General features: G+C 36.8%; 2 protein-coding genes across 8 annotated transcripts in view; both read left to right on the forward strand.

Annotated features, from left to right (window-relative positions):
• The window catches only part of NUP62CL (nucleoporin 62 C-terminal like), an 88,946-nt gene extending 68,348 nt beyond the window's left edge, over positions 1–20,598 (forward strand). For all 3 annotated transcript variants that reach the window (XM_040468388.1, XM_040468387.1, XM_040468389.1), the window contains one exon: positions 19,681–20,598. In XM_040468388.1, coding sequence (XP_040324322.1) covers positions 19,681–19,775 — 95 coding nt within the window. In that variant the 3' untranslated portion in view covers positions 19,776–20,598. The remainder of the gene's footprint in view (positions 1–19,680) is intronic.
• A 4,339-nt stretch (positions 20,599–24,937) lies between these two features.
• RBM41 (RNA binding motif protein 41) overlaps positions 24,938–25,886 on the forward strand; it is a 62,745-nt gene continuing 61,796 nt past the window's right edge. For 3 of the 5 annotated variants that reach the window (XM_040468468.1, XM_040468464.1, XM_040468465.1), the window contains exon 1: positions 24,942–25,293. In XM_040468468.1, the coding sequence (XP_040324402.1) occupies positions 25,070–25,293 (224 nt within the window). In that variant the 5' untranslated portion in view covers positions 24,942–25,069. Of the gene's footprint in view, positions 25,294–25,886 lie in introns of all 5 variants that reach the window. The other 2 variants (XM_040468467.1, XM_040468466.1) reach the window with 2 other exon arrangements.

The raw sequence follows: 25,886 nt of genomic DNA on the forward strand, positions 1-25,886 counted from the left end.
TTTCCCCTCTAGCAACCACCATGCTATGTTCTGTATTTATGAGTTTTGTTTTGTTTTGTTTGTTCATTTGTTTTGTCTTTTAGATTCCACATATAAGTGAAATCATACGGTGTTTGTCTTTGTCTGACTTATTTCACGTAGCATAATACCCTCTAGTTCCATCCATGTTGTCACAAATGGCAAGATTTCATGTTTTTATGGGTGAGTAGTATCCCATTGTGTCTGTGTATGTGTGTGTGTATGTATACCAAATCTTTTTCTTTTTCTTTTTTTTTTTTAATTTTTCTAACGTTTATTTATTTTTGAGAGAGTACAAACAGGGGAGGGGCAGAGAGAGAGGGAGAGAGAGAATCTGAAGCAGGCTCCAGGCTCTGAGCTGTCAGCAGAGAGCACAACGTGGGGCTTGAACTCACAAGCGGTGAGATCATCACTGAGCTGAAGTCAGACACTTAACCCACTAAGCCACCCAGACACCCCGCAAATCTTCTTCTTTTTTTAAATTTTAATTCCAGTATAATTAGCAGTGTTTTATTAGTTTCAGGTATGCAATATACTGATTCAACAGTTTCTATACATTACTCAGTGCTCATCACAATAAGTGTACTCTTAATCCCCTTCACCTATTTCACCCATCCCCTCACCCACCTCTGTATACCAAATCTTTGTCCATTCATCCAGCAATGGACAGTTAGATTGTAGCCAAATCTTGGCTATTATAAATAATTCTGCAATTAACATAAGGGTATATAAATCTTTTCAAATTAATTTTCTCATTTTCTTCAGATAAATACGTAGTACTGTAATTGCTGGATCATTGGTAGTTCTATTTTTAATTTTTGAAGAAACTCCGTATTGGTTTTCATAGTGACTACACCAGTTTACATCCCCACCAATAGTTCATAAGGGTCCTAGTTTTTCCTACATCCTCACCAACGCTTGTTATTTCTTATCTTTTTGATAATAGGCATTCTGACAGGTATGAGGTGATACTTCATTGTGGCTTTGATTTGCATTTCCCTGATGATGAGTTATGCTGAGCATCTTTGCATGTCTGTTGGCCACCTTTGTGGCTTCTTTGGAAAAATGTCTATTCATGTCTTCTGCCCTTTTTAAATTGGATTATTTGTGTTTCTGGTATTGAGTTGTATAAGTTCTTTATGTACTTTGGATATTAACTCCTTATTGGATATAACATTTGCAAATATCTTCTTCCATTTGGTAGGTTGTGTTTTCATTCTGTTAATGGTTTCCTTTGCTGTGCAGAAGTTTTTTAGTTTGATGTAGTCCCATTTGTTTAATTTTGATTTTGTTACCTTTGCTTTTGGAGTCAGACCCAAAAAGTCATTGTGAAGACTGGTGTCAAGGAGCTTTTCACCTATGTTTTCTCAAGAAGATGTTATTTAGAATAATTGGGGAAACTGAATATGAACTATATATTAATTGATATTAATGAAATTTTAATTTTTTTCATGTGTTGTAGTTGTGTAGGAAAATATTTTATTCTTAGAAGCTGTATGCTACATTATTTAAAGAAGTCATATCTGTACCTTTCAAGTTGTTCAAAATCTTGTGAAGAGAAGGAGATTGAACAATTTTAGGCAAAATGGTAACAGTGGGTTAATCTACATAAAGGATATACAAGTTTGTGATTTTTACTATTCTCTTGACTTTCTATAGATTTAAAATAAAAACATGGGAAGGAAATAATTTTTATAGACTTTTGCCTAAATATGGACTATAATGAGGCTTTAGTAATTGAGATAAATAGGGGCTAGTTAGGCAATCAGAGTTGTTACTCTTTTTAAAGATGTAGTATGAAAATAATACAAGTTTTCTCATTTGTATTATTTTATTTCTAGATTCCTCATTCTCTTCATTAATAGAATTCATCAACCGTGAACTTCTTTATCTTTCCCCCCTTTCAGACCTGCCTATATCATCATTCACCTTTACTTCCTTCTCTCAGAAGAAGAAATGTTCTATCCTTTTCCAAACTCTTTTGAATCATCATAGGGATGTTAAATTCTATATTGCTTTAGTATTAATTACCTGATGGGTAGATGTTTCTGAGTCTGATAGATACGGGTTCAAGTCAAGGCATTACCACTTAATAGTTTTGTGACCTTAACTGTTGCTTAATTTCTGAGTCTGTATCCTCATTTTACTAATTTTTATTTTTACTTTTTTAAAGGTTTGTTTATTTTTGAGAGAGAGAGAGAGTGTGTGCAAGGGAGGGGAAGAGAGAGAGAGGGAGACGGAGAATCCCAAGCAGGCTCTGCACAGTCAGCACAGAGCCCGATGCGGGGCTCTAACTCACGAACCGTGAAATCATGACCTGAGCCGAAATCAAGAGTCAGTCGCTTAACCGACTGAGCCATCCAGGCACCCCTGTATCTTCATTTTAAACGTGACGGATAATATTTACCTTTCAGAGTTTTTGTAAGGATTAAAAGAAGCAATGTTGAACTTTCCTTGAGCAGTGCCTGGCCCAGGTTGGTGGTCAGTAAAAGACACTGGCAGAACTGGTTATCAGAGATAACTGTGTATAGGGGAGAGAGAGAAGGAGAAAGACGAGAAGTAGTTGTTAAATTGGGTCTAGGAAAGGCAGTTCCAGGTAGATTATCATTGAAAACCACTCACCTTAGAGAAGTTGTAAGAATGGCTGATATGTGGGAGAATGTTGGTGACTGGAAAACACTGAGGAATGAGATTATGCAGTCTGACTCAGTTGTCCTCCTGTCTGTATTCCTACAGTGAACAGTTCTTCTTGAGTGGAATTGGGGCGGGGGTTGTCAGAATGTAAATGGGGCTGTAAAGAAAGATTATAGTCAATTTTTTTTCTCCTGGCTCAGATCTTTGTCATAAGTAAAATATCAAGGCCAATGTTTTCCTACTAATAAACTTAAGTTTGTTAGCACTGCAGGGGACTTTATATAAATGAAGAAACTGTGGCCCAGAGAGTTTAAAAGACTTCCCTGAGAACACACAGCTAATTACTGGCAAAGCTAGGACCAGAATCCAAATTTCCTGATTATCAGAACAATGTTCTTTCTACTGGTATGCTCTCAAAACAATTTTAATATAGGCATCACTGGATGTAAAAACAAACATGTTACCTAACAGTAGAGGACAAGGGTTTTCAAAATATGATAATGGTAGTACTTTGTGTGGGACATTTTGTTCTAATTTCTGGGTAAATTTCTCAGTCAACACAGGATAAAAAGAGTAAGAATAAGATAGTTATGGATAGTAACTGGGAGTTACTTATTTGCTTAAAATGCAATTGAACTGGAGACAAAATGAGATTCTCAACTGAGACAATGGAGGCCATGATGAAGATGGGGGAAAAGCCTGGTAATTCTTGATACTGTGAGCTCCTTTTTGCTGTTCCCACCCAAGGAACCTTTCCTTTTCATATCAGGAAATGACATGATCAAGTAATGGAGAGTGGCAGGGTTCAATTATGTTAAGAGGTGATTTTTGTTGGTGATGGTCTATTTTGCTTTTTAATAGTTAATGAGATCACATCTGCTGATCAGGACTGTGGACTGAGAAGTTTAAGGTTAAACTTTTCAATGAGTCCATGTATTCACATCCAAATAATAGTTATAGAAAAATTAATACGTTATTTTCACAATAAAAATAATATATTTTTTACTAAAGAAAAATCTCTAAGTGTATAGTTTTTTAAAATGGCTTTAATGTCAAAATCTGTGTTTTAAAAGGTTTCTGGGAAATGTTTTTATGATTTAATATCCTTAACATTGGTATAAAATTTTTCTTATTTAAAAATTTTTTATTTTAACGTTTATTTATTTTTGAGACAGAGAGAGACAGAGCATGAATGAGGGAGGGTCGGAGAGAGAGGGAGACACAGAATCCGAAACAGGCTCCAGGCTCTGAGCAGTTAGCACAGATCCCGACGCGGGGCTCGAACTCACGGACCGCGAGATCATGACCTGAGCTGAAGTCGGACGCTTAACCGACTGAGCCACCCAGGCGCCCCTAAAGCATAGCAACTGTAATGCTAATAGGATCATGTGCTTAACTTAAGAATCAGCTTATCCTTAAAAGTGACTTGGAAATCATACATCACACTTTTGAGGTACCTGGGTAGCTCAGTTGGTTGAGCATCCAACTTTGGCTCAAGGCATGATCTCATAGCTTATGAATTCAAATGCCACATCGAGCTTGCTGCTGTCAGCACAGACCCCACTTTTGATCCTCTGGCCTCCTCTCTCTTTCCCTCCCCTGCTTGCACTCTGTCTCTCTCAAAAATAAATAAACATTGAAAAAAAGAAATCATACATCAAAATTCAAATATATTAAAGTATTACACTGTCCAGTCAACTTTTCATTATTGATGAGTGAGTTATAGAGAAGCAGGCCCCTTTCTTTCTCTAGCATACATGGAACCAATTTATGGGATTGAGCTAGAAAGTGGTCAGAGATAAGTACAAAAGTATTGAATTAGGGGATGTCTGAACATGTGCTGATATTGACCAGTTCTCCGATTTGATATTCATCCATTGTTTAACATTATCTCTGCCTCTTCCTCCTGATTAGTATAGATAATTGAGAGTTAATAGTAATGATAGTCCAATACCACTTTCCATTCTTGTCTCTTTCTGTAAAAATTTACAGCATTATTTCAAGGTTTGCTGGATGGTGGTGCTGCAATCACACATCTGTCTTCTGAGTCACCGAAACTGCAGCAACTCCAGCTCTTTGGGGACCACTTATGACAGAGTTGACAATCAATCTGAGCTAATTTGTTATTCATTTTAAATATATTGAGCTACTTCTCTGAGAGAGGGGGGAGATAGGGGTGAAGGACAAGCATTTTTTTGTTTCTTCGTATACCAAACCATTGTTGTGTCTATAATATTAATATCATGTGCCACAATAAAGGAATGTGCAGTGTAAATCATCTACTTACCATTATTTAAAAGTTCCTTCAGGGGCGCCTGGGTGGCTCAATCGGTTGAGCGACTGACTTCAGCTCAGGTCTTGATCTCACAGTTTGTGAGTTTGAGCCCCGCGTTGTGGGCTCTGTGCTGACAGCTCAGAGCCTGGAGCCTGCTTCAGATTCTGTGTCTCCCCCTCTCTCTTCCCCTCCCCCACTCATGCTCTGTCTCTCTCTGTCTCAGAAATAAATAAACATTAAAAAAAAGTAAAAGTTCCTTGAATATTTTCATGGTATTATGCTTTTTTGGTGAGGTGTCCTAAAGCATCACGATTAAAATATATTTCATCCATAATCTTTGCAGTCTCTTATGGGTTACAACCCCATGATTATTTAATAGCAGCTCACAACATTTTGGCTGCTATTTAGGGCAGAGAGAGAAGAATCCTTGAAGTAACTAAAAATGCTACTGGAATTTTGTGATGTTTCCAAAATATAGTCCCATTAGTACTGGTCTGTGATCACCTTATTTTTTCTTTTTTGATGTAAAGCATTCTAAGTTGTTTAGTGTGGCATGACTAACTCTTGTATAAAATGCCTTCAGGATCATTTCAGAGAAGCAGCTTTTTGTGATATGTCACAATCATAATTCATTTTTACCTAATGTTAATATTTATTGGTTGAGGGGATTATTCTAAATTAGATTTTTCAGGGTTGGGTATTATTTATTTATTTACATTTTTTAAAATTTATTTTGAGAGAGAGAGAGAACCAGCTGGGGAGGGGCAGAGAGAGAGGGGGACAGAGGATCTGAAGCATGTTCTGTGTTGACAGCAGAGAGCCTGATGCAGGGCTTGAGCCCATGGACTGCGAGAACCTGAGCCGAAGTCAGACACTCAACCGATTGAGCCACTCAGGTGCCCCAGGGTTGGGTATTTTTTAATCGCTTTTTTAAAAATTGAGGCATATTTGACATATAGCATTATGGTATTTTCAGGTGTACAACGCAATGATTCAAGATTTGTGTACATTGTGTTAAATGATCACCACAATAAGTCTGGTTAACATCTGTCACCTTACATAGTTACAAAAAGGTTTTTTTTTTCTCATCACAGGAATCTTGTGTTGACAACTTTTAATATCTTTCTTAGCAACTTTCAAATATGTACTACAGTATTATTAACTATGGCCACCGTGCTGTATTTTTTTTAAGAAGCTTGGTCCAAAGGGTGCCTGGGTGGCTCAGTCAGTTGAGCATCCAACTCTTTTTTTGTTTTTAATTTTTTTAACATTTATTTATTTTTGATACAGACAGGGACAGAGCATGAATGGGGGAGGGTCAGAGAGACAGGGAGACATAGAATCTGAAACAGGCTCCAGGCTCCGAGCTGTCAGCACAGAGCCTGACGCGGGGCTCGAACTCAAGGACCATGAGATCATGACCTGAGCCGAAGTCGTGTGCCCAACCAACTGAGCCACCCAGGCGCCCCTAGCGTCCAACTCTTGATTAGAGCTCAGGTCACGATCCCAGGGTCATGAGATCGAGCCCCGTGTCAGGCTCTGCACTGAACTCATGGAGCCTGCTTAAGATTCTCCCTCCCTCTCCTGCTGCCCCTTTCCCCCGCTTGCTTGCTCTGTCTCTAAAAGAAAAAAATAAAAATAAAAAAAGAAGCTCGGTCCATATAAATGCTCTAAAAATATTTATATTAATTAATTTTCATCCCTCTTAAATCTGAAGAGCATCAAATGCTGAGATGCCAAAAGATGTCTTTGAATTCCAAATGAAGTGTCTTCCTCTTTCATCTTCTCAAATAGAATCTGATTTACTGATTAAGGTGGTTTCTTTTACCTCCTCTTTTTATTAAATTCTTTGGGAAATCTTGGTGACATCGGTTGATCAGTGAAGTCATCTATTGTGTTCTGGAGTATAATGTTCCACTTCAGATACTTGAGAAGCAAACATTCTTGATCTGCCAGAGATGTGGCAACAATGCAGACTCACTTTAAGGGTCTCTTAAACTCAGCAGAGACAGGTACTCACATGCTTCTTCCCACTGCAGCTAACTGAAAGGTATTTTAATGTCTTTCCATTGTTTAATGAGCTGCCTCCTCATCTCTGCTCCCCTTTACAGACAAAATAGGTTTATTGTCACATCATTGTTCCTTGATTCTAAAGAATCTCTTATAGGTTAGATTAGGGTACGAAGGTTAAAAATGATGAAGTCTTCAGCTCCTGTTAGGAAGTAGTGCGTGATGGTTTAACATTCTCAGAGCTCCACTTCTAAAATTCCTTTTCTATATGTAAATCCAGATTTGAAACACACTCAGTGCATCTGCAGAATTAGATTTCTCCCTAATCCTCCTTATGTACATTTTGTGCCCAAGTGAATTTCTTCAAGCTGGAGAGCCTCCTCAGATGAATTATATGTAGCATGATTTAAATCACTCCCAAATAGGATTTATATTGTTTGTGAGATATACAGATTTTTCTCCAAAGCAATTTTCTTCCTGGTAGTGACTAAAAACTGTAAATATGCTGGAGTCTTGCTGTAATGGTGTTTTTGTGCCCATGCTCTATGGCCACCTCATAGATAAAATGGCCTGATAGTATTTCACCAATGATATCTACCCAGATGGGGTTCAGATAGACCTGCCTTATTTTGAGCCCTTCAGTATTTGAAGGGACAACAAATAGCATTATGCTGTTGTGCCAGTTATTAGCTCAGCATTGTACTTTTTCTTTGAGGTCTTCACAGCATTTGATAAACAGGCACACTGTAATAGAAAAAGCACTTGTAGATGGGAGTCTGAAGATAAGAATCCTGGTATCGTTTTTCATTAGCTTTGGCCTTTGGGAAGCTACTGAACCTTACCTTCTTGAGTTTTCATTCTCTCCATCTTAGAATATTGTGGGACTCAAATAAGGTGATATGTATAGGCATTTTGAAAACTGAAGTACTGTATAATTGGAATGTGTTCTTTTATTTTTTTAATTTTTTTTAATGTTTTTTATTTATTTTTGAGACAGAGAGAGACAGAGCATGAATGGGGGAGGGGCAGAGAGAGAGGGAGACACAGAATCGGAAGCAGCCTCCAGGCTCTGAGCCATCAGCCCAGAGCCTGACGCGGGGCTCGAACTCACAGACCGCGAGATCGTGACCTGAGCTGAAGTCGGACACTCAACCGACCGAGCCACCCAGGCGCCCTGGAATGTGTTCTTTTAGATGCAAGTCAAAACCACATATTTGTGACTCTACATACAAAACACCTACTGTGGGCCATGGCACTGTCAATTGGTGTAGGATGTATAAACATCAGTGCTACACTGCCTTGAACAGGTTCACAGTGTGGAGTGGGGGCAGCAAAGAAAGAGAAACATCTTTAGTTGATTTCCTGGAAGAGGTAGAATTGAAATGAGACTTGAAGAGTGAGTGATATTTCAATAGGATGACTGTCTGAGGACCACTTATGATGTAATGTAATAATTCTACTACCTTGTTTCCGCCATGTCGCCTTGAAGATTTCAGGATACCTTCACCATTTTTTCTTTTTATACCTTTCCTTGAAATGTATATTTTATTACTTTTGTATGAAGCGTAGTGCTATACACAAGCAGAGAGTACCACTTGAATGTATCAGTAGCAAGACCAGGATGAACATTCCCATGGCAGAGATGAGAGCTTTGCGCATCATCTAGAAATACTCTTCTTCCCATCAGACCATAGTTAGTACTAAGAATTCAGGTATATTTATTCTGAGTGTTTCTTCAGTTTTAATAAACTGGGAATCTTCTTAAAATTAGCTAAGACAGGGAACCTGGGTGGCTCACTCAGTTAAGCGTCTGACTCTTGATTTCAGCTCAAGTCATGATCTCATGGTCGTGAGATCGAGCCCCATGGGATTCTGCTTGGGATTCATTCTCTTTCTGTCTCTCTCTCTCTCTCTCTCTCTCTCTCTCAAAAAAGTAGGTAAGACAAATAGGACAGTGTTCTCTCTCTCTCTCTTCTTTCCTTGCCCCCTTCCTATCTCTCTCTTCCCTTATCTGAATGAGAAATAAACCTTAATTATATTACCCTCCCGAAATTTCAAGATTGCTTTTAAACAGCAGACTAACCTAATACAGAGGTATGTTCTACAGTAACCAGAACCTATCGCTTCTTGGACTTTTGGCTAAGATCAAGTGCAGTAACGAGAACCTAAAATATGGCTTTAGCTTAACAGGCATGCAACAATGAGGGAAACCATATTGAAGGCTAAAAAGATGGCCAACCATATTAAGTAGTGAGAACAGATTTGTTAAAACTGTTGCCTCATATAAATAGTTGTATTATGTGCCTATTGAGCAGGCACTTCCAAGAAAAGAGGTTGAGAATCTAATCCTTATTTGTGTTAGTCTTCATCACTGAAATTTTTATTTAGTTAATTGTACATTCACATGCACTAGTAAGAAATAATAGAGAGGTCCTGAAGAAATAATAGAGAGGTCCTATTCTTTTTTTTAAGTTTATTTATTTATTTTGAGAGAGAGAGACCGAGCAAGCTAGTACGGGAGGGGCAGAGGGAGAGAGAGAATCCCAAGCAGGCTTACAATGCAGGACTCAATCCCACGAAACATGAGATCATATCCTGAGCCAAAATCAAGAGTCAGATGCTTCACCGACTGAGCCACCCAGGCACCCCATGGTCCAGTTTATTCTTTATCTAGTTTTCCCCACTGGTAACATCTTATAAAACTGTAGAACAGTATCACAAGCAGGATATTGACATTGGTATAATCTGTCTTGTTCAGATGTTCCTGGTTTTACTTGTATTGTCTTTGTGTGTGTTCAGCTGTATACAGTTTTCTCACATGTGTAGGTTTGTATATCCATTACCATAGTCAAAATTCAGAACAGTTACATTACCATAAGAATTACTCATATTCCCCTTTTATTGCCAGAACCACCTCCATCCCACTCCTCTAACCCAGATCCTAATTCCTGGAAACCACTAATTTATTCTCCATTTCTAAAATTTTATCATTTCAAGATATTGTATAAATGGAATCATACAGCATATAACCATGTGGCTTTCTTTTTTTGCTCAACGTAATTCCTCTGACATTGATCTAAATTACGTATATCCGTGGTTTTATCCTTTTTGTTGCTCACTAATATGCCAGTTTTCCTAGTATGTATGCATCACAGTTTATGTATACATTTACTGGTTGTAGGGCATCTGGGATGTTTCCAGTTTTTGGCTACTCATGAATAAAGCTTCTGTGAATATTTATATGCAGATTTCTTGTATGAACAGCAGTTTTCATTTCTCTAGGATACATGTCCAAGAGTGCAATTGCTGGTCATATGGTAGTTGCATGTTTAGTTTTATGAGAAGCTGCTACACTTTTTTTTTTTTCCAGAGTAGATGTACCATTTTCCATGTCCACCAGTGATGTATGATAGATCTAATTTGTCTGTGTCCTCAATGGCATTTGGCATTTTCACTGTTTTTTCCCTTTTGACCATTCTGATAGATGTGTAGCAATATCATTGCAGTTTTAATTTCATTTCTCTGGTGGCTAATGATGTTGAACATCTTTTTATATGCTTATTATATTGCTGTCAGTATATCATCTTTGGTGCAATGTCTCTTCTTTTGTCCATTGACTAATTGGTTTATTTGTTTTAATGTTCTGAGAGTTTATTATATATTCTAGGGTATATACTAGTCCTTTGTTGGCTTATGTGGTTTGAAGATGTTTTATCCTAGTCTTCATTTGTCTATTCCTTTTAATAGAGCTGTTCACAGGACAAAAATTTTTAATTTTGAGGAAGTGTAGTTTCTCCATTTTTTTAAGGATTATGCTTTTGGTGCCAAATCTAAGAACTTTTTGCTGAGTACTGTATCCCCAAAATCCCCCCCCCCCTCTTTTTTTCCTACAAGTTTTATTGTTTTACATTTTCCCTTTAAGGCCATGATCCACTTTGAGTTAATATTTCTATAAGATGTGAGGTTTAGATCAAGTTTTTTTTTTTCCTTTTTATGCCTACAGATATCCTGGTTGCTCTGGCACCATTTGTTGAAAAGACTATCCTTCCTCAATTGAAATGCTTTTACACTTTGGCATATTTGTGTGGTTCTTTTTCTGGGCTCTCTACCCCATGGACCTATATGTGTTTTCCTCCACTAATATCACACTGTCTTTATTACTGTTGCTGTATAGTAAGCCTTAATATCTGGTAGAGTGAGTCCTCCCATGTTATTTTTTTTCCTGTCAAGATTGTTTTGGCTACTTTATTTCCTTTTCCCTCTCAAAAATTTGCTGAGATTTGATAGGAATTACATGAAACCTATAGATCGGTTTAGGGAAGAATTGACATCTCTACTTTGTTGAATCTTCCCATCCATGAAAACATGGCATGACCCAACATTTATTTAGATTTCCTTTTATTTCTTTCATATGATTTTGTAATTTTCAGCACCCACATATGTACATTTTGGTTTTGTTAGATTTATACTTAACTGTTTCATTTTATTTATAGTGATTACAAATGGTATTATGTTTTAAATTTTGGTTTCCACATGTTCATTGCTAGTACATAAAAATGCAATTCATTTTTATGTGTTGATCTTTATGTAGGCTTGCTGAACTCACTTCTTGGATCTAGGAATTTTTGTTTGTTTTGTTTTTGATTCCTTGGGATTTTCTACAGAGGTAGTTCTATCATCCGCAAATAGGGATAGTTTTACTTCTTCCTTTCCAATCCGTATGCCATTTATTTCTTTTCCTCACATTGCACTGGCTAGAACTTCCTGCACTATGTTAAATAAAAGTGATGAGAGCAGACATCTTTGTCTTGTTCCTGAGTTTGCACAGAAAGCCTTCAGTCTTTTGCTTTAAGTATGATGTTAGCTGTAGGGTTTTTTTGTAGATGCTCTTTATCAAGTTTAGGTAATCCTGCTCTGTTCCTGACTTGCTGAGAATTTTTATCATGAATACATAGTGGATTTTGTCAAATGTTTTTTCTGCATCAATTGATATAATCATATGTTTTTTCTTCTTTAATTAGTTATTATGGTGGATTACATTGATACCTTTTTTAATGTTGAGTCAGCCTTAAATTTGTGGAATAACTTCTACTTGGTCATGGTTTATAGTTTCTTTTATACAGTGTTGAATTCAGTTTGCTAGAATTTTCTAGAAGTTTTTAAGTGAGAGATTTTTAAATGTTCATGACAGATATTGGTCTATAGTTTCTCTTTCTTATACTATCATTTCTTGGTTTGTTATTAGGTTAATAGTGGCCTCTTTTTTAGAAGAATTTGTGAAGAATTGGCATTGATTCTCTTTAAGTATTTGGTACAATTCTCCAGTGAAACTGTATATGGGCCTGGGTATTTCGTTTTGGGGAGCTTTTTAATTACAGACTCAATTTCTATAATGCTTATAGGAATATGCTTCAGAGTATCTTGGTTGCATTTTCATAATTTGTGGTTTTCTAGGAATTGGTACAATTCTGCTAAGTTTTGAGTTTTAAGAATAGTTATTCTTAGCATTTCCTCTTGATACTTTTAATGGCTGCAGGACCTGTAGTGATCTGCCCTGTTCATTCCTTATATTGGTGATTTGTGTTTTCTCTCTATTTTTACTTTTTTCTGTCTTAGTAGAGGTTAATCAATTTTATTGATTTTTTTTACCCTCAGAGAATCAGCTTTTTGTTTCATTGATTCTTCTATATAGTGTTCCTGTTTTAAATTTCATTGATAACCAGTCTTTATTATGTCCTTCCTTCTGCTTGCTTTGGGTTCATTTTGCTCTTCCTCTATTTTCTTAAGGTAGGAACTTAGGTTATGGATTTGAGACCTCTCCTTGTTTCTAATAGTATTCTCTTTCAAGGCTTTCTGATAATCAGCAGTTTTTAAACATCAGTTGTCATCTCTAACCATCAGTTTTACTAATGGTTCTTTTACTTTCCATTATAAAGCTCCATGTTAACAAACACCTGCACATACATACCCAAAGGCACCTCAAATTAAACTTACGTAAAACTAAACTCATTATCTTCACTCTCTCCTGGGCCTCTCAGATCAGTAACTCCTCCCACTTTTCTTTTTCTCAGCTAACGATTGCTATTATTTACTCAGGGAACTTAAGGTAGACTATTTCTATTTCTCCAGTAAGTAATGATGATTATACTTCTTAATAGCTCTTGAATCTTTTCAGTAGATTCCTATCACTGCCTTATTTCAGGTCTTCTTCATCTCCCACCTTGATAGTAGAGTATAAGGTTTTTTAATAAGGTTTATGAAAAATACCAGCTCCCCTGTCCACACCCCGTTTGCCACTCGCTAGAAGCAATCACTTTCAATTATTTTAGCTGCTTCTTAAAAATTTTTTTCTTTTTTCTTTTATTTATTTGTTTAATTTATTCTGAAAGAGAGAGCACGAGTGGGGGAGGGGCAGAGAGAGAGAATTCCAAGCAGGCTCCGCACAGACAGTGCAGAGCCCGACATGAGGCTTGAACCCACCAACTGTGAGATCATGGCCTAAACCAAAATCAAGAGTCAGATGCTTAACTGACTGTACCACCCAGGCGCCCCTAAAACATATTTCTAGATCTCTAAATACCACGTATACTGTTTCTTTTTAGTTTTTCCATTTTAGGCCTTCTGTACTGACTTCCCAAGATGGGAGGCAAGGATTTAACTATTTTATACCACCCTCATTTTGTGTGTGTATATGTGTGTATATGCATGTAGTACCTAAGTATGTGTATATAATATACCACCATACTGCCCCCCCAGTATATGTACATATTACATATAGAGAAGTATATAAATGTATGCATGTAAGTACACTTTTCTGTCATCTTACCAATATAGGTATATCATAAATTATACATAGAACAGTATTTATTATTTGAATTCTGATTGCATAAATGTCACTCACAGCCCGGCCATGTAACATGCTATATTATGTCATTTCTCTTTTTTTCTTAAATGTTTATTTATTTATTTTGAGAGAGAGTGTGCACGAGCAGGGGAGGGGCAGAGAGAGGAAGAGAGAGAATCCCAAGTAGGCTCTACGCTGTCAGCAGCAGAGCCTGACGTGGGGCTTGATCTCACAAACTGTGAGATCATGACCTGAGCCAAAATTAAGAGTCAGATGCTTAACTGACTGAGCCACCCAGCTGCCCGCTTTTTTTCTTTTTAAAGTTTTATTTATTTATTTTAGAGAGAGAGAGGCAGAGAGCAAGAGGGAGAAAGAATCCCATCCCAAGCAGGCTCCGTGCTGTCAGCATGGAGCCCGTATATGTTATTGCTTGTACAAGTTTTTGTTTTCCTTTGAATTTTATTTCATCATTTGCTTAATTTTCTATATATTTACCAGTAGTCCGTTCTCTAACTCCCTTCTTTTTCTTTAAATCTATCAATTTCTCCTTGGATTTCTTTCTCCCAGAGCCCTCTTATCTCTAATCTACTATCTGGCATTGTTGCTCTCTTGGTTTGCTGCTCAACTAGATTCTTCCTTCTCTCGCATCTTGTATTCCTTGTATTTTTTTCTTTGTTGACTTTCCTGTTTCGTGGCTCTTATACTTCTTGTTTTCTGGTTTATTCCCTTGTGTTAATGTAACGTGTGTTACATCAGCTTCCTAAGAGTGTAAGGGAGGTACATTTTTTGAGATATTACACATCTGAAAAGTTTTTTTTTATTCAAGTATAATTAATATACAGTGCTGTATTAGTTCCAGGTGAATAATATAATGATTCCACAGTTCTGTACATTTCAAAGTGCTCATCAAGATAAGTGTACTCTTAATCCCCTTTATCTATTTCACCCATCCTCCCCACCCACCTCCCTTCTGTCAACCACCTGTTTGTTCTCTGTAGTTGAGTCTGGTTTTTTTTGTTGTTGTTGTTTATCTGTTTGTTTTGTTTCTTAAATTCCACACATGAGTGAAATCATATGGTATTTATCTTCTCTGAAATCATATAGTGTTTATCTTCTCTGACTGACTTCTTTCACTTAGCATTATACCCTCTAAGACCACCCATGTTGTATATGGCAAGATTTCATTCTTTTTCTTATGGCTGAGTAATATTCCATAGTATATATACATCACATTTTCTTTATCCATTCGTCAGTCGATGGACACTTAAAGACTGCTTCCACATCTTGGTTATTGGAAATAATGCTGCAATAAACATAGGGGTGCATATATCTTTTCAAATTACTGTTTCCATTTTCTTTGGGAAAAGGTCTTTATTCTACCCTCACACTTAATTGATAGTATTGGCTATCAAAATCTAGCTTCCAAATAATTTTCTCTTAAACTTTTGAAAATGTTGTTCACTGTCTTCTAGCTTTGAGGGTCCATTCTGACTCCCGAAACTTTATGTGACTCCTTCATTTTTATGTTTTTTTTTCCCTATGGAAGTTTTCAGGATCTTACCCACAATAGTGAAATTTCAGATCATGTACCTCCATGTAGGTTTAATTCATCCACTAACATGGTATTCAGTGAGCTCTTCTATCAGAAGAAACTATCAGTTTGGGAGAATTTTCTTGAATTAGGTTTCTGCTGCATTTTTGCTAAATTTCTCAGATAAGTACTCAGCTTTTTATTCTAGTCTTTCTATTGATCTTACTTCCTGTCATAATTTTTATTTTGCAAGAGCTTGTGTTGTTTTATGACTTGTGTGTGTGTGTGTGTGTGTGTGTGTGTGTGTGTGTATGTGTGTGTATGTGTTAAATAACATCCAGTTCTTATTTCATGGATTCAGTATCATCTCTCTGAGGATATTATCGATTTTTTAAAATGTTTTATTCTTCCTGGGTTGTTTCTTTCCGTTTTTTTTTCTTTCTTATATTAGAGGCATTCCTCAAATATCTGATGATTCTTGGTTGTCCATTTGTATTCAAGAATGAGACACTAAATTGTAGATGGGCCTTGCTGATTTACTATAGGATAATTTGGCAAGAGCTTTTCGTTGGAGAATCTCCAACCATTACCTTTAGGATTTTTCTCTTCAGTTGATCATATTCTCCAAAGAAGAATCTTCCAACACTTGGCTAGAGATTAATAAACCTAATGGTAAGCCAGTGTTCTTGGAACGGTTAGAGAAGGGACCAGGGCTCAGTGTTCACCTTGCAGTGAACTTCCATTTAATCCCAATTTTTGGTACAGATTCCTTGTCCTTAGCTCTACCTGGTGTCCCTGAGCCACAGCCCATCTGGTTTTCCCTCTCTAAAAAGTCCTTTGCTGGGCTTGGGTAGGGAAGATCACCCAGATGTAGGATGTGGAGGAAAAGAGGGGTCAGCTTGTTAATCATTCATATTTCTGCTTACAGTCCCCCTTTCAGCACCACTTTGAATTACCTAGTTCTGCTAATTCCAAATAATTTCTAGCATTCTACCACCATCACCATCATTCTTTGCTAACATTTATAGGTGAAAATAATATTTCCCTTGTTTAATCTGCATTCCTCTGGTTACTAATAAGGTTGAATATTTGAAAAATGTTTATAAACAATTTGTATTTCACTTTCTAAGTTGCTTATTTGTGTCTTTTGACCATTTTTTCAGGATATTTTTTTCTCCAACTGCCCTATTTGTTTTTCTAAGAGGAAAATAAGAGGTGTACCATAGCAGTATTTGTGAAAGTACATTGTTTCCTTTCACAGTGAATTTAATATTATCTATTAATATTTACATGTAATACTTAAAAATAACTATAGAAAAAGCTGAATGACCAACTCACTTATTTTCATAATTCTCCGTGAAAGTCTTTTATTTATTTATTTATTTATTTATTTATTTATTTATTTGAGAAAGAGAAAGAAAGAGAGATCACAAGTAGGGGAGGGGGAAAGAGGGAGAGAGAGAGAATCTTTTTGTTTCTTTTTTCAAAAAGAGAGAGAGAGAATCTTAAGGAGGCTCTACACTCAACACAGAGCATGACATAGGGCTTAATCCCATGATCCTGAGATCATGACCTGAAATTAAGGGTCAGACACTCAACCGACTGAGCCACCCAGGTGCCCCTACTATGAAAGTCTTTTAATCTTTAGCTAAAATATTTGTAAGTAGGCTAAAGTGAAGAAAACATCTGTCCCCTCAACAGAATGGGACTGGCTGGGAGCAGTTTTACCAGAATCTTCTGGGGGTGGGGAGTGGTTTTTAAGAAATACCTTAAACACACAAATTTACCATCTTAACCAATAGCTGTTTAAAGCTTAAGAGTTGTGCACACATCAAATAGTCCATTTGAAAATATTTTCATTGCCCTAAAAAATTCCCTCTGGCCTGTTGGTAGTTGATCCCTATTCCTACTCTGGACTCAAGGCAACCACTAATCTACTTTTTGTCTTTAGAGGTTTGTATTTTCTGGATAGTTTATATAAATTGAATCATATTATATGTGTCCTTTGTTGTCTGGCTTAATGTTTTCAAGGTTCATCTATGTGTAACATGTATCAGTAATTCATTCCATTTTATTGCTGTGTATCATTCCAGTGTGCAGACATCCACATTTTGCTTATGTATTCATCAGTTGATTGACATTTGTGTTTTATTTTCCAAATATAGTTTTGCTCTTATATTTAGGTCCATAATTCACCTTGAGTTGAATATCCAATTGTCTGCACCCTTTGTTGCAAAAGCCTGTGTTTTCCCCCACTGAATTGCCTTGTCACCTTCATCAAAAATGAATTGACCATAAATATAAGTTTTATTTCTGGACTTTCTTACTGTTCCATTGATTTCTATGGCTATCCCATGCCAGTATTACACTGTCTTGATTACTGTAGCTTTGTAGTAAGATTTAAAATTATAAGTGTAATTCTTGCAGTTCATTATTCTTTTTCAAGATTGCTTTGCTGTTCTGGGTCCTTTCCATGTAAACTGTAAAGCTTTTCTATTTCTACAAAAACAGCTGGCTGGAATTCTCATAGGGATTCCACTGAATCTGTAGATCAGTCTTTGGGGGGTTGGCATCTTACCACTATTGAGTCTTCCAATCCATGAACATGGGATATCTCTTCATTTTCTTAGATCTTCTTTAGTTAGATCTTAGATCTACTGCCCTTGGCAGTATTTTCTAGTTTTCAGTGTACAGGTCTTATACTTCATTTGGTAGGCTTATTTCTACTGTGTTTTAATTCTTTTTGATGATGTTGTAAATGGAATCATTTTCTTAATTTCATTTTCACATTGTTCACTACCAGTAATTTTAATCTCAAAAAGTGTATAATGTATTTCCCCCAAATTTTGGCTATTACTAGCATTGATCTAGTATAGTATATAATTTCAGAGGTCTGCAGGAACCAATCACTGATGCATATCATGGAAACTGAACTCTGGGCAGTTGAGTGCCTAGATGCAGTTTTTGCCTTCAAATAATGAAACTTCTAAAAAATTTAAAGTATGTTACTATAGGAATAGTCCTGAGAATTCAATTTGAAGACATGACAAAATGTTTATAGTAAAGCTCTCTTAATAATGCTGGCTTGTGTTCTTGACATTTCATTGATTTTTTAAACTTTTATAAATGTACTCCTTTGTACTTAATATGTATCAATCAGCAAATTAAGTAGATTTTCCTTATGTTGACAGTTCTGGCCTCAAGTTAATGGTTTGTTAGAGTGCTCATTTGTGTTTCTATCACATTGAAAAATGTTATTTAGGGGTAAAAATTTGCAAGCTGCAGTTATTTCAACAAAAAGGAGATATATTTTGCCAGGCTTAACATACACTGTTTTGGTAGCCTTTCATTAGGCAACCATCATTTAAATTACTTGTTCTTAAAGTGTGATCTTGCAAAATGCCTGTATGTCATAAGATGATGTATTGTTATACTTTAAAACTGAATACGGGGCGCCTGGGTGGCGCAGTCGGTTGGGCGTCCGACTTCAGCCAGGTCACGATCTCGCGGTCCGGGAGTTCGAGCCCCGCGTCAGGCTCTGGGCTGATGGCTCAGAGCCTGGAGCCTGTTTCCGATTCTGTGTCTCCCTCTCTCTGCCCCTCCCCCGTTCATGCTCTGTCTCTCTCTGTCCCAAAAATAAATAAACGTTAAAAAAAAAATTAAAAAAAAACTGAATAACATTGGGGCTTTTCTAATTGGCTGAAGAAAATTAAAGTATATTGTTTCAAATTTTTAGTTTTTCTCCTAAAGTTTTTCTTAAGTCTTGGGCACCAGCCATTGCTTATTGGCTAATAAGCATTAATGAGCACTAAAACAAATGGCCAACTGCACATTAATAGAAAAACCTAAGATTATCATGCTTACATCGACAACTTATTTTTACTACAGAATGTTAGTGTTTTATATGCTAAAGTTAATGGTATTTTCTGTTGCTCTGCCCCTGAGCAAATTGAAGACCACCAAGTTAAATAAATCCTTAGAAAGGAACAGAAATGTGAGTATACTCCATGTACTAATTCACTTATAGACAGCAAAGACCTACCAAAATCTATACCCTCAATTTAATGACCACCCTGTAAAGCACTTTTAGACTGTAATGAGTAATACGCAGTTCTCAATTCTCTTCAACAGAACAAAAATGTCATGTAGACTGTTATTTACCTGAAAACTACAGAGAGCAAATCAAGAACAGTCTTGTCCACTGTTTCCATAGTTTCTAAATAGACGATTTCCCCCCTTTATTTTCTAATACTTAAAGCTATTAAAATCAATGTTTTATAAATCATATGTTGAAGGGAGAATGTAAGTTATTATGTTCCTGGGACATTTTGACCTTGGATTAACGATTCATGATTTTTCCTCCTGTAGGCATGCTGCAACGGAAGGCAGAAGAGGTAACACAGGTTTTTGAGGATCATCATCACATGGAGCTGGAACGCAGTATCAAGATTGCTTTTGATTGAATGACCGTATCTTCAGCATGTTCTTTTGGGATTATATATCACCTACAAATTGTGATGATGTGAAATAGAGTAGTATTTACAATTATTACTTAATCTTTGGTTGCAATAAAGTGTGCACGTTGTTGGGTTTTTTTTTTTATTTCAATATTAGGCTGTTGAGAATTATTCTGTAGTTTGGCTTTTTGTATTAGCAAACCAGAACTATATTTGCCTTCTTTACCAGGCTGCAACCCATTAGATGTCGACGCTGTGTGTGTAATTTTATCTTATATTCTCCTAGATTCCATATTCTACCTGCAGCACAACATTGTCCTTCTTATTCTAACCGGATCATAGAGACATGTTTGACGAGAAATAGATGCCCAACCAGTCTTTACTGCGTGCCTCTTAACTTTCAACATATAGTGCTAGATACTGTAGTCTTTTTCCTCAATGGAACATAATGTCTAGTTTGAGATAAAATTAATGCCTATCTGTATAAAAACAATATAGACAATACAAGGAAGTGTGTGAATTACAGAAAGTGTGCTATAGAGATTCAGAGAAGAAGAGAAGTTAGGGTGGATTTGGGCCTTGAATTAGGTTATTTTTAAAAGGGTAAGGTTTAGGCAACTCCTTTATTTTTGATGTATAGATAACCTTATTTTATTTGGCTTTAGCATATGATTTATAGTTGTTGGTTTTTGTATATTTGTTTGTTTTTCAAGAAAAAGCCTTGTTCTTAGCTTGGCAATAGTTTGATCTTTCATGTTGCATGTTTTACGTAAGGCATAAATAAAGATGATATTCTAAAAAATAAAAGTGTAACATGAAAGTAAACTTACTTAAAAGTTTTTGAGTGACTAGAGCTTAGTTGTCTATAATTACTGAGATAAACTCCTGTTATACTGACCGTACATGACCATCCTGAGGGGTACACATTATAGGAAGAAAATATTTTTGAAATGAGTATTAGTGGTTTTTACCACCTTATAAGTAAACTAAGTATCAGAGCTTAAATGGCCTTTTTTTCCTACCCAAACTTCTTATATTAGCAGCTTATCAAGTAAGTTTTGTTACCACTCAAAATGTTAGACTATGAAAATAATCCAGAGACCAAATAATTTTGTGGATGATTTCTGTAGGTAGAGAACATTTGGGTATAATTTTGAGTACTCTCTAATTTTCAAGTCCAGTATTATTTCTGTTATACCCTAGATAAAGACATTTTCCTTATTGTTTTTGGAGCTTCAACTCCTATAAAGTAATCTTTGTGTAAGTTAAGTTCTACATTCAGTAAAAGGTACATAGTATAGTAGAGGAAACACCGGACTTAGTCTTGTCCCTACTTAATTAACTGGAAAAATAATTTCATTTTGGGCATTATCTTTTATATATACCATGAAAGAGTTTAACCATATTAATAAGGCCTTCCCAAGTGAAGGAAACTAGTTTTCACTTCCCTGTAATTTTGTGATGCTTTTATATCTTTTCACTAACAGTAAATGCTTACTGTAAAAGTTCCTCAGTGAAATAAAAGGGGAGACTAAAGTACTACTGAATTTGCACTGGGAGTTCTAGGGTTTTTCCCAGGACATAGAAGAGGCCAGTGGATGGAATGTGGATTCCAGATCAATACAGTAGCACCGTAGGATTTACTGGTAGATCTCAGTGTACTGTCTGGAATCTGGAGCCTTGGACTAACTCATCTCTAAGGTTCCTTTGGACTCTGGTTCTAACATATGTCGAAAAGACATTGTTGACCAAATATTAATTTAAAAAATCACAAATAACCCATTTTAAGGCAAGATTTTTGTGAGGTACTAGAGTCTTGAGCCTCTCCTGGCAGTTAAAGACCAGCCAAGATATTAGCTGAAGGAGAGTTCTTAAATTTGACACTTCTCCAGTGATTATCTACTTTTTTTTTTGTCCTTTGAAAAAGATGCTATATTTATTTTCTCTATAACAGCATTTATGCTATCTCATTTGGGGAATTTGAAAGACGTGCACAGTTGATTACTCTTAATATTGGATGAGTGATGCTATCCCTCTTCTAGAGAAGACTTGGTTTTTGCATCTTCTTCCATATCTGGAAATTATAATTGCTTCCTAATGTATTCATCAGAAGTATGCTGTGAACAAAGCATCTCAAAAGGACAAACACTGAAAATATGTCTATGTTAAGGAAGAACTTCTGGCTTAATTAAACGAATCTTATTAAATTGTCAGAAAGACAAATGAGGCATATTTTTCAGTTTGTCATAAAATCTGGGGTGAAATTGTGAAATTACCTAATGCTAAGACCTCTGTGCCCATGAATACCATCTAGAAATCTCAAAGCTTTTTATAAACTGCCTCAAAGCTTTTTATACGCTGTCTCCCTTTTAAAGTGGGGAAAGGCATGCTGTGGGAAATGGAATAGCTATTATTCCACAGTTAATAAGTTTGGCAGAGCTAGAAATAGCCTGATTTTCCTTCTAGTGCAATTTTCTGAATGTTTGTCCCTTGGTACCTACCACTGGGACCGGCTACAGTTATACACAGGTACAAAGAGTACTTCCTAGTGACCTTGCTTTCAAGTTGCAATTCTATCCTACTTGTCTTTTTAGCCATTTATTCTCCACTTATCCCACCTAGTGGATTCATAATGTAGTGTGTATAGCTTCTGTGCCAATAGGATATATATCTTCTTAGAATTGTCTCCAAGCCTGGTGTAATGGTCAGTATATAGTGTTTGTTCTGCTCTTTGCCACTTTCCCAAGGGGACAAACACACCAGCAACTCTGGTGAATTTTTCCATCAACTTATTGATCAATGTGTCCATTGGACAGTTTGGTTAAGCAGCAGAATTCGGCCCTACTGTCATATATAGGATTTACCTAGCACAGGCTATGTGTGGTGTGACCCACACTTTCCCCATGCTTACATTGTGTCTATGCTCTGTGCCAAAGCCACAAAGTAGTGCATGTTATATCTGCATTCATTCACCTGTGTACTTCAAGGGCACAGTCATTTCCACATAACAGGTTTTGGATAGCTCAAATACTTGCCATGACATTTTCAATCTGTAAGAAGTTCTTAGGATAGGAAGTACAATGTCTTCCAGTAGCTGCTCTTTGGTCTTATCCTCTAACTTGAGCATGGCAGTACAGACAGTTTGAATAAGTCCTGCTGGATAACAGAATATTTGCTCATAGATGACCACCTATCAAGTGACTTTAAAACCATACTTTTATATAGCACTTTACATCACCCTGTTCAGAGGTAATATCCCAATTTTACAGATGAGAAAACTGGCCTAGACCAGTTAAAGAAACTTACTGAAACTCACATAGTCTTGTAACTTGCCAAAGCAAAAATTCAAGTTCAGACTGCCTACTATGTTATATTGTTGATAACTGTGGGAACTGAGAAATCCAAACAGTATGACCCCCAAACCCATGATCTTTTTCTTTTTTGGTTCTGTGGTATAAGAAGGGTTCCCTTTAATAATAAAAATATTACTGACTAGGCAATATAATCATGTGGTTCAAAATTCAAAGGGTACAAAAAGTGAAGGGTTTTTTCCCCCACTCTTGTCCCTAACCATCCAGCTCCCCTACCTGGAAACATTCACTTATCACTTGTATATATGTTTTCCCAGAGGTATTTGTTTCATTCACAAGCAAATGCATACCTATAATCCCCTCTTTTTTTTTTTTTTTACTCAAATGGAAGCATACTATAGATATTGTTCTGCACCTTGCTATTGCACTAGATATATTTTAGATTGCTCACTAGCAGTCCTTAGAGAATGCTGTCATGCTTGGGACTGCTGCATAGTTTTCCATTAAATGGATTTATTACATTTGTGGGTAATTAAGTTGTTTGCAACATTTTGTTATTAGATATGATGTTGCAGCAAATAATTATATATATACATATGTATTTTATATATTCATGTATGAAATTTATACACATACATATATATTTATACATATATAAACATATAACACACATACTTGATGCATAGTATTGAGAATACTATTCATAGAGGTTGAATTTCTGCTCTAAAGGGAGTGGGCATTTATGGTTTCAATTGTATCCTCATGCTGCCTTCCATACATGTACCAATTTATGTTCTCACCAGCAGTGTAATGAGAGTGATTATTTTCCCATGATCTCAACAAAAGTAATGTGATCTGAAACTTTAAAAAAAGAAACTTTTTTAGAACAGTTTTAGATTTACAGAAAAGTTGCATAGTACAGAGTTCTGTATACCGCCACTCAGTTAACCCTTGGTGTTAACACCTTATATAACTGGCATATTTGTCACATGTAACAAATCTTATTAACTAAAGTGCATAGTTTATTCATATTTTTTTAGTTTTTACCTAGAGCCCTTTTTCTGTTCCAAAGCCCCATCCAGGATACCACATTACATTTAGTCTTCATGTTTCCTTTGGTTTCTTTAGTTGGCAGATTCTCAGACTTAACCATGTTTTTGATGACCTTGTCAGTTTCAAAGAGTCCAGATCATGTATTTTATAGTCAGTGTACTTTGAAATTTACATCTCACTTATAAGTGAGATTAGACATCTTTATTTTCCAATACTTAGGGACATTTGTATTTCCATTTCTGGGAACTCAGAGCGCATGTTCTTGACCACTATGTTATACCTCTCTCTTGATTCAACACAATTACCAATAAAACATTCACAGGCCTGAATTCACATAGACTTCAAATTCTCAAGATAGGCAGTACAATGTCTCATAAGCCTCTGTAACAGATAGAGGAGTACCGTTAGTGCAAATTATGTGTCAAACTTGTGTCTGATAACTGGCTACCCTGCAGAGGATGGACTAAGGGCCCCACTGGACACAGATGGTAGGCCAGATAACAAGTCCTTGAAAGCAGAAGCAGGGTTGATAGGGACACATTGAAGGAAAAGTAGAGGAGCCAGGATTTGGTGATATTGATTGAGTCAGTCAAGAAGTCAAAGCTTTATGAGCTGGATATTTTGGGTGTTGTCCTTAACCCGTAGGAGAAATATTTGAACTTACAATACACCGGTTATTCAGTAGGTACTCTTGTGTTTCGGTTTCTTTAGCTCTGCATGACTACAATTCCCAGAGCCCCGCACTACACCACAATCCCCTTAGAGTCGGCCGCACGGAGTTCTGGGACTTGGAGTCCGCGGCCTGTTCAGCCAAGTTAGAGATAGGGGCCTGTGGAAACATGAAGAGGTAAGGGCTTGTCTGAGAGCAGGCGGCAAAGGGAGCTCTCTTCTACCTTTTAACATTGAAAATAGATTTTATGACTTTGTGTTTGGGGTATGTCACGTTCTCGGGATGCGGTTACGTGTGAGCTGGAAGACAAAGGAGGAGGGAGGAGGGGAAACAGGCTAGATAGGCCTGCAGGGAGAAGTTCAGGAAGGGCCGCCGCCGCCGCCGCTTCCCGTAGGAATGCCTTGCCCGCACGGGCATCTAGGCCACGGCGCCGGCCCCAGGAGCTGCACGGATGCCGTGGCTTCTTACAGCTTCAGAAGGACCCACCCAGGTAAAAAATAAAAATAAAAAAAGAGTGTTGGCCGACTGATGCCCAGCGCCGGAGAAACCCAGGCCAGCTCCTCCCTGTCCCGCCCTACCTCCACCTTATCCTCCGAAAGGGGCTCGAGGTGGGCGCCTTTTTTCTTTTCTTTCTTTCTTTCTTTTTTTTTTTTTCAGTGTTTGTGTACTAAAGAAGACTTCTTTGGGCCTCGAAGGGCATGTAGCGCTTTCAGATCTTAACGTAAGCTACTAATACACTTTGTATCTAAAAATTTAGACGGAAAGTATAAAACCGGCTCCACGAATCATAGGAAAAGCACCGCTGCAAGCAGCTCCCCCTACTGGTTCTGTAGGGAATGGCACCTTTAACTTGGCTCGTCATTGTTGAAAGCCTGAGCTTCACAATTGTTTGACAGCACACAATGCTTTTTGTAAAAGATCCTCCTTAAATTGGTTTTGGATTCACTGCAAAGTAGAAAGATCACTCGGGAATAGGACGGTTCATTTAAAGTTCTTCTGATATTATGCTCTCCTGTACTGTCAGTTTCTGCATCTTTTAAAAAACCGTTTCTGATTTTCCCTGCCTCAAAATAATTTTTAAAA

The sequence above is a fragment of the Herpailurus yagouaroundi genome, unplaced genomic scaffold, assembly GCF_014898765.1.
Source record: "Herpailurus yagouaroundi ecotype Mexico unplaced genomic scaffold, PumYag 67700, whole genome shotgun sequence".
In the NCBI taxonomy this organism is placed as follows: Eukaryota; Metazoa; Chordata; class Mammalia; order Carnivora; family Felidae; genus Herpailurus; species Herpailurus yagouaroundi.